General features: G+C 53.5%; 1 protein-coding gene across 1 annotated transcript in view; it reads left to right on the plus strand.

The window, feature by feature from the left end:
* Window positions 1-4,255: 4,255 nt before the first annotated feature.
* The window catches only part of AKNA (AT-hook transcription factor), a 37,607-nt gene continuing 26,232 nt past the window's right edge, over window positions 4,256-15,630 (plus strand). The window contains exons 1-4 of the mRNA XM_012721610.1: window positions 4,256-4,405; window positions 9,033-9,411; window positions 12,478-13,544; window positions 15,196-15,270. Coding sequence (XP_012577064.1) covers window positions 9,144-9,411; window positions 12,478-13,544; window positions 15,196-15,270 — 1,410 coding nt within the window. The 5' untranslated portion in view covers window positions 4,256-4,405; window positions 9,033-9,143. The remainder of the gene's footprint in view (window positions 4,406-9,032; window positions 9,412-12,477; window positions 13,545-15,195; window positions 15,271-15,630) is intronic.

Genomic DNA, 15,630 nt, shown 5'->3' on the forward strand with positions numbered 1-15,630 from the left:
TCTTAAAGCAATGGTTATTTTTAGAAAGTGCACATAAGGGAAATAACTCTACTGTTGGTGATAGTTACTGTAAATATTTGGAGCACTTGTCTCTCCTTCCTGCTCTTCCTCTCCCCCTTCCCTTCATCCTATTTTACTGGTTCTTGTCTTTTGTTAAAGACAAGCTAGATGCCTATTATAACATTTTAGTATCAAGCTGGCCTGTCTATTCAACCTATCGTAATTCCCCCGCTTCACATTCTCTCTACAGGGTCACTGATTATAGTTACATACAATTCCTTTGAGTGCAAATAGCATCCTTTGTTTCGGGGGTCCCTGGGATTGGACACTGAGGGTGTCAGCCTTTCGCCTACTTGCAAAGTGATCAGTTCCTCTGACTAGATTCAGGCAGTTTGGTTCAAACCCGAGGTGCCTCCTTGGCTTGGCATGAGATTGAGATCAGCATTCGAATGCATGGACGGCCTTTCCAGGGTCCGTGACACATAGTAGGTGCTTGGTAAAGTGTGTGGTTACCAGTCCACCCCCAGCATGAGCACATTAGGTTTGACTCTTCACAAGATGTGAATTTCAGTGTGTGTGTTCATGTTCATGACAGCCACACCCTCCTCTTATGCTATGATTCAGTTAGCTGACAAAGTTCTGTTTTGACCCCTCCCTACCTGTTCAGGGTGGGGACACGTTTTTGAGCTGGGCTTGGGGGCCACAGGGGAGCCTCAGGGGAGATGGCAGCCTTTCTCTCCACTTGGGAAGGACTCAAAGCTAGAGCTGTGGCCAATGTCAGGAGGGCCCCAGAGCCAAGAAAATGAAACTCAATCCTGCAGAGAGCAGGCCACATGGGCCTTTTTAAAGTCAGGGTATTCGTGTGCTCTGTGCCTATTGGTGCTGGGCTGAGGACTTCAGGAACGTAGCTGCATTCATCATCCCAAGACTCCTGTACAGTCAATCTCCCCCCTCACCCACTTTACACCGAAGGAGTCTAGGGTTCAGAGTGGTTAGGGGACTTGTCCAAAGCAGCTTTCCAAAGAGATTCTGACTGTCCTCAAAGCCCATGGCCCCAGGCCACTGCGCCCAGCAGCACCCACCAGCCCAGCGCTGCCTGTGTGGCAGGTGGAGTCAGAAAAGCCAAGTCTTCAGGGGCTACTCTGAAGCACTCTCCTGCCTCCTTCACCCACAACCCCTGTGGGTTTCAGCTGTAGGGTAAACTCAGCAACTCGTGCAGGAGGGCTGGGTGACCAGAGGATGGGCTTCGTTTCTTTCCCTGGGGAGGGGATGTCCCAGCTCAGGAAGGGACAGAAGACAAAACACAACCACAGCCCCCAGGAATCCTGAAGTTGTCAGCCCTGGGTCTCCCCGGAGGAGGGCTGAGAGCCTGGCCCCACCCTCCCTTGGGCCTCAGGACATCATGTGAAGGAGTGACTGTCAGGGCTCATGACATCAACCAGTGATGCCCTGGGCTGTGCCGGAGGATGAAGCAAAACAGACTTGGCTTCCTGTCTGGTTAATATAGAGCCATTAGGGGCTTAAGAATGTCGTGGAAAGAGGGAGGAAGGGAGGGAAAGAGGACAGTGACAGAGTGGGTGAGACATAGCCAGTGCAGTATTAGAGCATCTGACCCCGGGGCCTGGGGGCAGCGTGGCCGAGCTTGCTGGACTCCGGGACAAGAACTTCGGGGGGCAGGCAGACACCGCCTCACCAGCCTCTTCCTGGCGGTGTTCACATGCTGGCAGTGGGGCCGCTGTTTCTCTGGTTTCTTGTTCATTTTCACTGATGGTTATCATCCTTATTGTCATTATTATTTTGCTGTTTTGTTACCTTCCCCACCTCTGGGCCTCATTTCCTCACCTGTGGGACCACTTGCCAAGGCTGCTCATAACATGTAGTCTATGAAAGAGAAGGCATTTTAGAAAACCGAGACTCGGGAGCCAGAGCCTCAGGACGGAGATAGAAGCTGGCTTGGTGGAACGACAGCTATCGGTAGTCAGGCCTGCTCGTGCCGTGGCTGTGCGCAGGTATTACTCGCAGGCCGCAAAGGTGTGCGCGGCAAGCATGTGTGGGTGTAAAGAGCTGGGCCTTTGTGTCTTTGAATCTTTGTCAGCACTCACCAGTGCTGCTGAGTGACCACGGGCAGCTGTGTGGGCTCTCGGGGCCTCAGTTTACCCAGCTATGAAGCAGAGATGTCACACCAGCCTCACAGGGTTGTTGCTGTGAGGGCCACAAGCCAGGCTTGAGTAACTGACTAGATTCAGTAGGGTACCCGCTTATATTTCTTGTATTTCTAGTGTGCCAGGGCCTGCGTTGGGCACAGGGGATAGAATGGGGATGCCTCTTAGAATGGGGGCTGCTAATGTAGGCTTGGGGTTATCCAGGGGCCACGGGGCGTGCCTGAGATCAGCAGCCACCTGACATTGATGGCAGTGCTGCCTGGGTTTTGATGACCCAGGGAGGGTGGATAAGTGAGTGACGGGGTGTCGGGGGAGCCCGCCTCTCACACAAAGGCCCACACGGTCACCAGAGCTGGCAGAGATAGGACCTCATTCGGGTTTGGCGTGGTTCCACCCGAGGCTCTGAGGTAGAGACTGTGGGGAGAGCCCCTTGGGTGAAAGCCCGGGAAGGGGGTTGGGGTGGGGTGTGACTGGGAGGAGGGCCCCTGCCAGTATCTCTGGCTTTGCCAGATACTCACAAGCCACCCTGGGAAGCCCCGCCAGCCCGTGCCGCTCTTTGCAGGGGCAGCCTTACTGGATCTCAGCAGCAGGAGTGGCTGCTCTTGTCCCTGTCTTGCAAAGGAAGAAACTGGGGTTGGGGAAGATGAAGCCTCCAGGGGCACAGGCTAGCAAGCGGTGGTGCTGGCCTTTGAACTTGGGCCCCAAACTTGGCTGTCCTGCAGAAGCACTGGAGGGGCTTCCGGACCCAATGGAGATCTGAATTTTTCTTCTTCCTTTTTGTTTTCTGAATCAGAATCTCTGGCCCCAGAATTGGGGTCACACACCTGGTGACTGGGCCCGTGCTGCCCTCTGACTGTACCCCCAAACCCTACCCCTCACCCCCTCTGCCCCACCCCTGCCTCTCCCACTTGGCTCACTGCTCTTGCATACAGATCTTTGTTTTTAGGGAAAGGCCTGCTGCTTCCCACCCTGCCCTTTATACCAGCCCTGCCAGAACAGTCTGTTGCCAGCCTGTATTTCCCCTTTTCTTCCTTCTGAATTCTTGCGCAATTAGACCTTTTCATGGAGACCTTTCCAATCATCCCCAAACCCTCCCTTCTGCTCTCCCCATTACTCTCTGACCTGTGGATTCTTTACCAGGGCATACATCCCAGTTACCTGGGATACTTTAGACATTGCTGGTACCCAGAGACTACTTCTACTAGTTTGGGGTGAGCCTGGGCATCAGCATGACCAAAAGCAGCCGAAGGTAGGGTCACCTCTCCCGTGCCCTCCTCCATCTGTCCACAACGCTCCTTCTTTGTTGACTGTCTCCACTAGCGTGCTCAGCCTGTCGTACACCCTGCTGTACCCCAGCACCCAGTGGGCACCCAGTAAGTGCCTGTCAAATGAATGAACAAGGTGTGTGTGTGGGGGAGGGGGAGGGGACGGTGGTTGAGAAGAGGCAGCTTGGCCATTGAACTCTGGGAACAAAAGGGACCATTCACCTGGTCAGCCAATCTCCCATCTCCCTTCTGCCCAGAGGATCCCATCTTGGCTACAGACTCAGCTTGGGGCAAGTTCACAGTGGGTAGAACAGAAGGAACCTGGCAGCCTCCAGCTGTTAGGTCCCATAGTGGCAGAGTACAGAGAATCAGAGCTGACAGGACTCCCGGCAGGCTTCTAGCCAGGGCCCTCATCCCCCACCCTGTAGCGGGGCAGTGAGGCCTGGTGAGGCACAGAGCCTGGGCTAAGGTCATGCTTTAGAGGTTAGAGAATGCTCCCAAAGGGTCGAGGCTGCTGACGGCCTCCTTCCAGGCTCAATGTGACCTTGGTTGAGCCTCTGACCTTCGCTGGGGTCCGCTCTCCCCAACCTGTGTTTTGGCTGAGATGGTCCAGTCCCCTCAGGGAAGCGTCTGAGTCCTTTCCTGGGCCTCGCAAACCTGCAGAGGGGCTTGCAAGGGGTTAAGCAGCTCCTGCTCACTTGCAATCTGCGTGTAGACAAACCCCCCTCCTTCCGACAAACACTTGTAGGAAATCAGGCTGGGCGCTTCCTGCCTAGGCTAGGCCTTCAGCCACAGCGGGGCGGGGAGAGGTGGGGAGAGATGCTTGTCTGTGAGCAGCGACTAGGGCTGGCAGAGCAGCCTGGAGGCGGGCCAGGGCGCCATGGAGGCAGGGGGCTCCCCAGGTTTGGAACAAAGACCTCACACGCAGGCCCCCTGATCAGGATCAGACCAGCCGGATGGTGGCAGAGCTGGAGTGAGGTAAGGGAGCGAGGGGTGGGGGGGGCCCGCCGCCCTCTGGCCAGTCACAGCCTCCCTGGGACTGCACGGAGCAGCGACTGGACCAGCCTAGCCAGGAAGTTGCAGCTGGCTTGCTCTGCTGAGGAGAGCCCTGCGGGGCACTGTGGGTTATGGGTGTTTTTTTTTTTTTTTCCCAACTCATAGCGCTGGATTCTTGTCCCTCAGAAGGCACAGAGGGGAGCCAGGGGCAGCTGGCCGACCCAGCTCAGTGTTCAGGTGGTGTGACGGGAGCCCAGAGCTGTCAGGGTACCTTTCCTTTCTCCTGGGACCCACTTTGGGGGGTGGAGGGGGACAGAAAGGAGGAAGGCATCTGGAGTAGGGAGTTGCTTGTGCTTCCTTGTGAGATTCGTTTTTGCATAACTAGGGGAACCCCTTGAGAACAGCAGCAGGTCTGCGTCCTGTCTGCTGGTCGGGGGTGAGGCCTAGTTTAGAACTGACGTCAAGAACAGCCCAGAACCTCTATCTTGTTCCAAAACTCCCCACAGGCTTCAAGCGTCGATTGACTCGGTTCCAGAGGCCATGTATCCTGGGTTTAATTCCTGGGCCTCCTTTCCTGCCTGCAAGACCTGTGAGAGCTGGCCAGCTCTCTGTGACTCAGTTTCCAAATCTGGGCAATGTCAGGGTCAGGGAGCCAGGGGCACCCCAAACAACCCTGGATGGAAAGGGGCGTCAGAGCACATGCAGATGCAGAGGAGGGCTTCGTGGTTGCGGCTGGCAGGGGCAACCTGGGAAGGCTGAACACAGACAGAAGGCTCCTCAGCTTGAGAGCCGCTGAGTGGGCAGAGAAACCCCCCGGGGGTGCCTGGCCAGCTCAGGAACTGGAGGAAGAGACAGCAGTCTTGTAGCCTCCGCAGAGAGCTGGGACAGGTCTCCTCTGCAGCTAGAGGAATGTATAAGAGAAGGCGGGAGAGGCTGGCGAGCCCTCGTGGGTAGTTTTTCTAGGGGGGTTCTGGCTGTCAAGCCCACGTGAGGACTCAGTGCCACCCTGGCTCCCCTGAATGAGCCTCAGAGCCCATGCCCAGCCATCCACGCAGCCCAGCCTTGCTGCTCACTGGAATCTGACGCGGGCTGTCATCGAAGGACCTCAGCCCATAGCCGTCAATCAAGTTCTGTTCATATTTTCAGAACTCTGTGCCTTTGCTGTGCTGGGCCCTCAGCCTGGAAGGTCGTTCTCCTCCTCCCACCCCATAAGCCCAGCTTAATGCTCCCCTTCTACAGCAAAATCCTTCAGGGTTGCACCTTCCCACTTGAACTCTGGGGACATTGGTACTCATTTCTTGTGTCCTGTATAGTGTGTTGCACAGAGAGGGAAGCCATAGGATTTTGAAAAGTTAATTTCCCCCACTAGACGCTCCATGAGGTTAGTCGTTACTTAATATGGTCGACAGGTTCCCAGAAATGGTCAGCTATACCACCTTGCTCCCTGAATCTCGCTGTCTGAAGTTATCTGTTTTTCATCAGCGTTATAGCAGCACGTTGCTCGAGGATCTCCTGCATATATGTCTTTGTTCCTTTGGAGTAGAATCTCGGTTCCAAGTCTGTTGTTCTCAGAAGCCAGCCAGGAAGCACTAAGTTCATTGAGACCATCCCCTACTTCCAGTGTCATTCGAACAGGGCCATCCCCTGTCGTCTTTTCCCCATTTTACAGTTAGGGGAACTTCAGCCCACTGGTTCCCCGGGACACAGCTGCACCAGGCGCAGCACCTGGTCTCTGGACACCCAGCCTGCTTCTCTTTCACAGCGGCCCCGAGAGCGTGTATGCTTGGCTCAGCTGAGGGTGGCATATGGTTGGCATTCATGCTTGTTTGTTGACTGGCTGGCTGACTGACCGGCTCCGGGCTCCCTGGCATTGAGGACTGTAGCTGTGTGGAAGACAGAGCTCTGCTGGAAAAGGCTCCCAGGTTTGGGGACCTGGGGAGCAGGCACAGAACTGCAGTTGCCTCTAAATTGCAGCTCCCCTGGCCACAGTGAGAGTTCTGTGACGCCTGAGTCATCTTGGGAGACAGGATGTTCCGCTTTGTGTACCCAGAGGCCATTGTGATTGGATCCCTGCTCTGAGGCACAGCCAGAAAAAACCCCTTTAAAAAGTCACGAAACCACACACCTCCCCCATCCCCTTCCTTGGTGGAGGTTTAGAAAGAAGAGCAACGGCTTTTAGCACAAACCACACCTGTCATGGTAGCAGGCACGAGAAGGTCTAGTCAATATCAAAGTGCTGGTTTAAAATGCAGGCTACTGGGCCCTGTCCCAGAGCCACTGGAGTCTGGCTCTTGGGTCAGCCTGGGAATCTGCATTCTTAGAGGGTTCCCAGAAGCTCTCCAGGTTAAGACCCACCAGTAGGGATTTTTAAGAGAAATACAACCCCCAAAGGGTATGGAGAGAAGGGTCAGAGCTTCCTTCTTTACTTTTTATTGCACCTTAAAAAAATTCATTTTTCCTAATACATATCACGGATTCGTGTGAAGATGAGTGTATATAAACATAAGAAATACAGGTGCTGGCTGGATGTGCACATGTATTTTTCTGGTGAGACAAGTAATAAAAAATTGGAGGCTAGTAGGCCAAACTGACAGCTCTAAACCTACTGTCTCTCACCAGTGGGCTGGTCTTGACCAAGTCATTTTTCCATGCTGAGCTTCAGTTTTCTAACCAGAAAAATAGTTTTCCTATGCATCCTTCCTAGGAGCTGCTGGGAATTGCGGTGCAGCTCAGAGCGAGTGAAAAAGAATTCTGGGGACAGCGAGGAAGATGGATGGGGGGAGAAAATGGAGGTCCTTCAGCCCCAGCTGAGGAGCAGGCTTGCAGCCAGAGCAGGGAGAATGTTACTCCCTGTCTTTTGAGAAGTCAGCCTTTGAGAAGTCTGCCTTTCCTGGACCACGCCGTTCCCTGGGGAACTTTCTGTCCAGAAATAGCTCCCTGCTGACTTTTCTCAACCATGCAAATCGAGGCTCTGACCGAGCCCCAAGTGCTCACGAGGTTGCAGGCACAAACACAGACATGTCTGTCCCTGGAGGCCTGGAGTTCTGCTCCCTGATCTCCACAGTGAGGGGGGAAGAGCCTGGGCTGGACTGCAAGGTGACCTTTCACTTCAGCCTGGGCTTGACTTCTGTGGGGCTTTGGCCAAGGCCCTGTCCCTCCCTGGACCTAAGTTTTCCTACCTATAGAGCAAGGTCTTTGAGCTCCTGGAGGCCCCTTGGACAGGACGGTGCTGTGGTTCCATCTGCTTGGTGGAGACTGAGGAGGCACTTGGGGGTGCTGGGATTGCAGAAGGGTGGGAAAGGAGGCAGCTAGAAGGCAGACAGGGAGGACCCTTTTCCCAGCGTGTCCCCCCCACCACAGGTCCCGCTGAGCTGGGGCAGGGCCACTCTGGCCCACATGCCCTGAGCAGCTGAGAGCTTCCAACCACATTTCTGAGCTCCAGGGGCTGGGATGTGCTTTAATGTCTGAACAGGACCCGAGGGCCCTCCTGGGTCCACCATCCCTCCTTACCCGTACTCTGCTGTGAAAGCTCCCAGCCCCTCTCCCCATACCACAGCCATCAGGAGGCCACCCCACCTCCGCCCGCCCCTCTCACCAGGCCCTCCCTGTTCCTGCCTGTGGTATTTTTCTTCATTTTTTAAAAAATGCATTTCAAGCGAACAATTCAACAGTATTTAGAATATTTACAGTGCCGTGCAGCGACCGGTTCTGTCTTGTTCCAACACACTTGTATCACCCCAAAAGGAAACCTGCGCCCATTCAGCGGTCTCTCCCCACCCCTGCTCCCCCCCCGCCCCCGCCCACCCATCTGCTTTCTCATTTATATGACCCATTTCATATAAATGGGTCATGCTGTTTGTGACTTTGGGGTCTTCCATTCGTGTGAGGGTCCCCCTGCTGTATCATGTGCCAGCCCTTCATTCCTTTTTGTCAGCTGAAAATGACTCCATTGTGGGCACCAACCACAAAGTCCTTGTCCAGTCAGCCGCTGGTGGCTCTTTGGGTCGTTTTCACTTCTGGCTGTTGTGTGTGCAGCTATGACCAAGTGTGGACGTGTGTTTGTTTGAGCCCCTGTTTCCAGTTCTTCTGGATACTGGAAAGCTCCTGGCACCCTCTCCCCCACTCCCAAGCTGAATTCTTACAAGAGGGTGACCAGGGAAGGGTCCCAGAAGACACGGCTTCTAAAGGGGACCTTCACTCACCTCCGAGGCCCCTCAGGCCGGTGCCTTCTCATTGCTTCTCACCTCAGTTTGCAAGTGCTGGTGTTAGCTTCTGCTCGGGCTCTCTGTTCTCACAGGAACAGGGCCGGTGGCCCCCGCCCACGGGCAGAGCCTGGTGGGCAGAGTAGGCCGACACTAGCTGCCTCTCATACCCGTGCCAGCTTCTGGTCTCCTTCCTTCCCTCGTTTTCCAAAACTCTGGAGAGAGAGCAATTCTCTTTTTGACTGAAGATAATAAAGACAGTGACTTGCCCAAAGTCACACAAGTTCAACTGAGTGGAACCAGCACCTGGACCGACGTTGCCTGGTTCCATGGATTCTGCTGGTGACTTCTTGTTCTGGAAAATGGAGGGCCATGGAGGTTCATATTGTCCCTTGTGTCCCTCATAGGCGACAGGCAGGATGGCGGGAGCTGACAGGAAGCAGCGGTGACGGGTGCTCACGGTGGCCAGAGTGTCTCCTGAAGATGAAGTGGCCCAGGTGACGTGCAGACCAGGCCCGATGGCCAGCTCGGAGACGGAGGTCTGCTGGGCCGAGCCAGGCCTGGGGAAGGTGCCCCGGCGGCGCTGGGCCTGGGTGGAAGAGGACAAGGATGCCAGTGGTCATGGCACAAGCAGCTGGGGGGGAGAGAGGCCCTTTGCTCGCGCCAGCAGCCCCGAGCTCCTGGAGGACTTTCGCCGGGCCCAGCAACGCCTGCAGCCACTGCAGTGGGACCGGGACCCGCAGCCTGAGGGGCACCAGGACTCTGAGTCCGAGTCTGCAGAAGAGGGTGAGACTACCCCAGCCCCCAGCACCCTGGCTCCTGGTGGGAGGAGGAAGGCAGGAGAGAATTTGGGAAGTCTTTTCAATTCAAAGCTATAAAGTCCATAAAATGTTCAAAGATTTAAACTACATAGTACTGTGCATGACAGAAAGTTTAAGAAAAAGAGGAAAAATTAAAGACTTATTTTCTGGAGAACTGCACCCCCTTACTAGCACAAATGTAACAAATATGGGTTATGCACACAGTATTGTAACCTTTTTTCATAACTTTGTAGACACAAGAATAATGTAACTGAATAGGCACTAACATTTCCCCAGCTTGTCAAGAGTCTTCAGGTCACTCCTGGTGCCTGCACAGAATTCCATGGTGCCGGTGTTCTGTAATTTGGTGGACTCGTCTCTTTCTGTGGGGCATTTAGGTAACTTCTGGTTTTTGCTGTTATCAGAGATACAGAGCCGAATGCCATGGGTATGCCCCTGCACACTTGACTTTGGTAATTTCAGTGGTGGTGCGCATGTCCTCTTAATCCCGGTTGGCAGAGGAATTGTTGGCAACCCTGGTTTTCTACAGTAACTTGCTCTCTTTGCACTCAGACCAGCTTAGACGAAATTCCTTACGTGGCTTGGCCGGTCCCTCACTCTGAACCTTGGCTTCCCCCTCTGTGACATGGGAGTGATAATTGCATTGAGAAGACAGGAGTGAAATGCGACTGTTTTTGGCTTCTGTGACCCAGGAAACCATTCAGCAGACCCATACCATTACCCTGAGGTCCCCAGGCCAGATCCGCTTGAAGCAAGGCTCGCCCACAGCCACCCTTTCAGGAGTCATTCCTGAGCTCTCCAGGGAGTGGTGGCTGGGATGAAAGGGCAGAGCATCACTGCCTGAGGTCACAGGGTAACCCCGCCTGTGATGCAACAGCTGCTACCATCTCCTGAGCCCTTACTGGGTACCCGGCTCAGGCTGGACAGGGAGCTGCTGGGTCTCCTTTCCACCCTCTGCCTGTTAGGAGAGACCAGCCTCCAGTGTGAGTAAGCACAGCCAGAGGGGCAGCTGCCTGCCCATGGGGGAGCTGGGGTCCTCAGCTTCAAAGCCCACTCTCATCTCCACCCCCCCACCCGGTAGCCTGATCCCAGTAGCAAGGACAGATTCCCTGCATGGCTGGGACCTGGGCTCTAGATCCAAACTCCTCTGAGCCACTGAGTGACCTTAGAAGTAGAGGTGCTAAGGGAGGGGGAAGCAGGGGGAGCAGATAGTGATGTAAGGGTTATGATGAAGATGCATCTGGCCAGAGGAGAGTCCATGCTTGGCAGTGTCCAAACTGTGTCTCATCAAACTTTGGATCTACCCTGAAACAAAGTCTAGGACAGAGTAGGTGCTCCATAAACAATGATCACATGGATGGGTGGGTGAAGCAGTGAATGAGTAATAGATGGGAGAGTGAGTGGATGATGGGTAAGTGATGGACAGGTAAGCAGGTGTTTAGCTAGGTGGACAGATATGCATGGATGAATGAGTGGAGGGCTAGATGGGTAAGTGGGTGGTGGACAGGTGAGGAGGGGCGCACAGGTAGATGGCTAGTTGGATGAGTGGGTGCTAGGTGGGTGAATGGAAGATGGATGGATGGGTGGATGGATGGATAATGGGTAGATGGGTGAATATAAGGATGATTGAGGAGATAGTTTGATCAAGGGGTGAGCAGATGATGGATAGATGAGTGTTTTGATGGATAGATAGGGAATGGAGGCACAAGTGGACGGATATTTCTGGAACACTGACTATGTAACACTGATTTACAGCAACTATTCATTTCCTAGGAACGTTGCAAACCTTGTCTTCCCTTCCTCCCTTCTTTTGTTTTTTCCCCATTCAGTCAAGAATATTATTGAGCACCCACTTTGCAAATACAACAGTAAACAAGAGCAGGGGGTGTCCTGGCCTCATGGATTTTGCAACACAGTAGGGGAGAAAAATACAAATGCAACACACATAAGTGGAGAACTGTAGCTGTGATGAGTATTAAAGTCAAGGTATCCAACCTTAGGAGAGCTTATAAAAGGGAGAAGTTGTCTCAGTTAGGGAGCTCTGAGAAGACTTCCTTGATGAAGTCACGGTCTAGCTGGTGCCTGAAGGACGAATAGGATGAAGTCACGGTCTAGCTGGTGCAAAGTGAGGGAGGCAGGACCTAGGCAGAGGATCGGTGTGTGGAAAGGTCCTGTGTTTGGAGAAAATGTAGATGAAAGGGACTGAGGGGGAGAGATGAATCAGGAGAGTTAATAGGGACGGAAATAGGGATAACCTTCAGACTAAACCAGTTCCCCACTGTCTTGGAGGTAACAGGGAGATGCTGATGAATTTTCAGATGAGGGTGAGCACTAAGTCCATGATGAAGTGGCTCTTGCACTAATCCAAACAGGATGTGGGCCTGGGTAAAGGGGGTGATGCTGGACTTTAGCGGAGCAGGTGAGTTTGAGACCTCTTACAGGAGGTAATCATGACAGATTGAATCGTGGGGTTCAGGGAGAGAGGGGCAAGGATGCATCCCAGGGTTTTGGTTTATGAGACCAGATGGGACAGAATTGCTATTTGTAGAGACAAGAAACACCAGAACAACTGGGTTTGAGGTTTGAATTTTAAAAACCTTTGAAAACAGAGCCTCTCTGGTGGCACAGAAGTTCAAGTCTCAGCACTAGTAAGCCATAGCCAGCCACTGTGGCATGAGATCAATTCCCGGCCAGGGAGGTGGCCCACATGGCACTGCAGACCTCTCCTGTATCAACTTGCTGCTCCTCTCAGCAGTGTATTTCAGTAGATCTGCTTGTTCTGCTCCTCACTATCTCTGGTGAGTCATCTCATCCCCCGATACCTCTGGCCCAGGTAAATAAAATAAAATCTTAAAAATAAAAGAAACCTTTGACAACAACTAGAAGGTGTTGGCCAAGTGAGGGTGGTCACTGGGATCCCTGTTCTCTCTACATGATGAGGGAATGAAATCTCAGAGGGTGCAATGACTTGGGTAGTGTTGCAGAGTAAGCCCAGGCCTGGTTTCTGCTAAACTACAATCTATCTTCCCAGAGTTCGAAGCAGAGGATGTGGACAGCCCAGAAAGTTCCAGCTTGCCTCCCCACTGGCTCTCACAGCAGAACCCTCAACCAGACATGACGAAAGAGGAGCCAGTTGAGCCCCTCGGGGATACTGAGGCTGAGGAAGCTGGAGATAGCCCCCCCAGGTTGGGGTATGAGACTTGTCTTGACTCGGGGGACAGTGAAAACAGCAACCCCAGGACCCCAGAGTGGGGTCAAACCACAGACCAGGTGGACTCTGACAAACAAGCCAATGGAGACGACCTTCCAGAACATTCTGAGGTCAACCCAACTGCTGACCTCAGTTTTGCAAGGTCCTGGAGCAGTGGAACTGTGAGCTTGGACAACCCATGCGACAGCCTTGGTTCTACCTGGGAAGAAGACACTGATGTCCCCCAGCCTGCTGCTTTGACAGAAACTTTACCACCGAGTCCCAGCCACCACCTCGTAAGCCCAGATGACAGAAATGGAGGAAGTGTTACTCTGGCAACTGCCATGGAATTCCAGGACTCTTCAGCATCCTCAGCCCAGAGACCCCAGAGTCCTGCAGATAGATGGAGGAGAGAAACTACCAGCCTCTCCTGCCCTCAGCCTGGGGACCAAGCCTGGAAGAGGACACGGTCATCACCTAAGCCTCTCCCTTCCAGATTCACCGGCTCCATCAGCCCCCAGAATCATCCTCTACCCAGACAAGCTCACCAGGGCAGGCTGCCACCCAGGCAGGGAACCACGCTGGCCAGCCACTCAGCTTCTGATGTCCCCAAGTATGGCCGGGGGCGGCTGAACCACCCGCTCCCTGATTTATCCAAGGTGGGACCCCGGGTGAGGTTCCCCAAAGATGAGAGCTACCGACCCCCCAAGGCCAGAGGCCACAGCAGGTCTCAGGGATCCACCAAACCACTCATCTTCAAATCGCCTGCTGAGATTGTACGGGAGGTACTCTTGAGCAGTGGGGAGGCCTGCCTGGGAAAAGACCCACCTCCTGCCCACCCTGTCACCAAGGTACCTCAGGAATTCCAGACGCCTGAACAAGCCACCAAGCTGGTTCTTCAGCTCCAGGTAAATGTGGCTTATTGCTATAGGCAGCCTATCAAGGCACCTGTTGGTTTAGGTTGGGAGGCCTCTGTTGTTGGGGAGTTCTAGAGCTGAAGCAGGCTCCCCCTGCTGGTGAAGGGTGGGTATTACACCCAGTGGTTAGGCTAATCCCAAGCCCTTTGCTCAAAGAGACAGTGCTTGCCCTCCAGCTGGATAATAGAAGCCTGTTTAACTCTTTCTGCAGAAAAATCCACACCCACCGTCTGATTTCCCCCACCCATACCCACTACCCAGCCCCTTTTTATCTGTGGCTTCACCCTTTCCCCACTCATCCTGCTGGAGTATTTGAATCAAACTTCAGGCACTTAAATCACTCACCCCAAAATATTCTAGTGTTGGAGGAATGATAAGGTGTCTGTCTTCACGAAACCACAATAACCTCATCGTCCCTAGGAGCGGAGGAAAGCGCTTTAGTTTTAGTGACTCTCCGGTCCCTGTTCAGATCTCCACTGCGTGTTATAAATGGCCTGTTTGTTTCAGTGTTTGAAGCAGGATCCAGGCACAGCTCCTAACATGTATTCAGTCCATGTGCCTTTCAAGTTTCTCCCTTTTTTTTTTTTTTTCTTTTTCAACTCTTTTTCAACTCTCTTTCATCCTTGTCCTTCATTTATTTGTGGAGGAAACCAGCTCAGTGCTGCCGAGTGTTCCACATTTTGAACGCTGCTGCTGTCTGAGCCTCTAAGCCTCTGGCATCTCTTCAAGGTTTGCTCCTTCCTGTCCTGTGTGGGGCAGGTTAAGAGCGAGAGGCTGCTTTGGCCTGTAACACCTGCTTATCTGCCCGCAGATGAGCTCATGGTGGGCTGGACAGCAGGCAAGGGCACATGACTGGTGGCTCCTTCAGGGGGCCCGACTGCCCCTGGCCTCCCACTGGCGATGTTGGGGGTCACGGGTGGCCATCTCCCCCCAGCCAGCCCTTCACTGGCAGTAACAAAGGGCCCGTATCTTACTGCTCTCATTTCTCCCACATTCACTTGCTGAAACTCTTCTATAAAGGAAAACGCTCCTTGTCACCTACTTGATTACCAAATTCTGGTTCAAGTGGGTGAGAATGGAGAAATACTTGCTTCTGTCTTCACGACCACTTCTCAGGACAATGTCTCCGCTCTCTAGCATCCTTCAAAGGTGACCAATGACATTTCTTTTCACTTGTCCCCTACAGCGACTTGTTTTTATGAAGCTATTCAGTTTGTCTTAAGCGAGCAGGAATTTTACCCACGACATCTGTGATTTTCAAGCCTTCTATTTTTCTACCAAGGGACCCTTAGGTTTGTTCATTCTAGCTGCTGTTAAAAAATGTGTATAGAGCACTGGTGTGCTGGGAATACAGCAGTGAGTGAGATGCTGAGAGGTGGGAGGGCCCCAGAGAATAGTGGTGGTTTGGCACCACAGGTCCGCTGACCCAGGGGCCCTGGATGGCAGGAGGTGGTAGAACAGTTGTCCTGACACCCCAGAATTTGGCCATGGGGTCTGCACAGCGTGTGATCTTGGAGGGGCCTGCTTCCTTTAGCTCTCTTGTTCTGAGGTGCCCAGAAGCCCCCTTCGGGGGCTGGACTCCCTGCCAGGGCTCCCCCAGCGTGAGCCAGCCTGGTGACCATGTCGCTCTCCCTCTGTACAGGAGGACTACCACAAGCTCCTGACCAAATATGCTGAGGCGGAGAACACCATCGACCAGCTGCGCCTCGGAGCCAAGGTACCAGGCTGGACGTGTGGGTGTGTGGAGGTGTGGGACTGGGCTCCCCATAAACAACACACCCCACTGTCTTGGGGCCATTACCTCTTGTGGACCTGTGGTTTTTGTCCAACCACAAGGTCCCTGGGTAATGTGACCTTGGGTAATGACCTTGAGTCTCTGGGCTCAGTCTCCAGATTTGATCTCCTTGAATCCTAGAGTCCAGGGTGCCCAGGAATTTTACCAGAAAAAACCTCTCTCCTCTGAGATGAGCCACCCGCCAGGTTCAACTTCTGGCTCCATTATTCACCACTTGTGTTACTTTAAGGCAGTTCCTGGCCCTCTCTGTGCTCCAGGGAGTAGCTCAGACATTCTGCTCCC

Source organism: Condylura cristata, unplaced genomic scaffold (genome assembly GCF_000260355.1).
Source record: "Condylura cristata isolate star-nosed mole 26May11 unplaced genomic scaffold, ConCri1.0 scaffold00006, whole genome shotgun sequence".
NCBI lineage: Eukaryota > Metazoa > Chordata > Mammalia > Eulipotyphla > Talpidae > Condylura > Condylura cristata.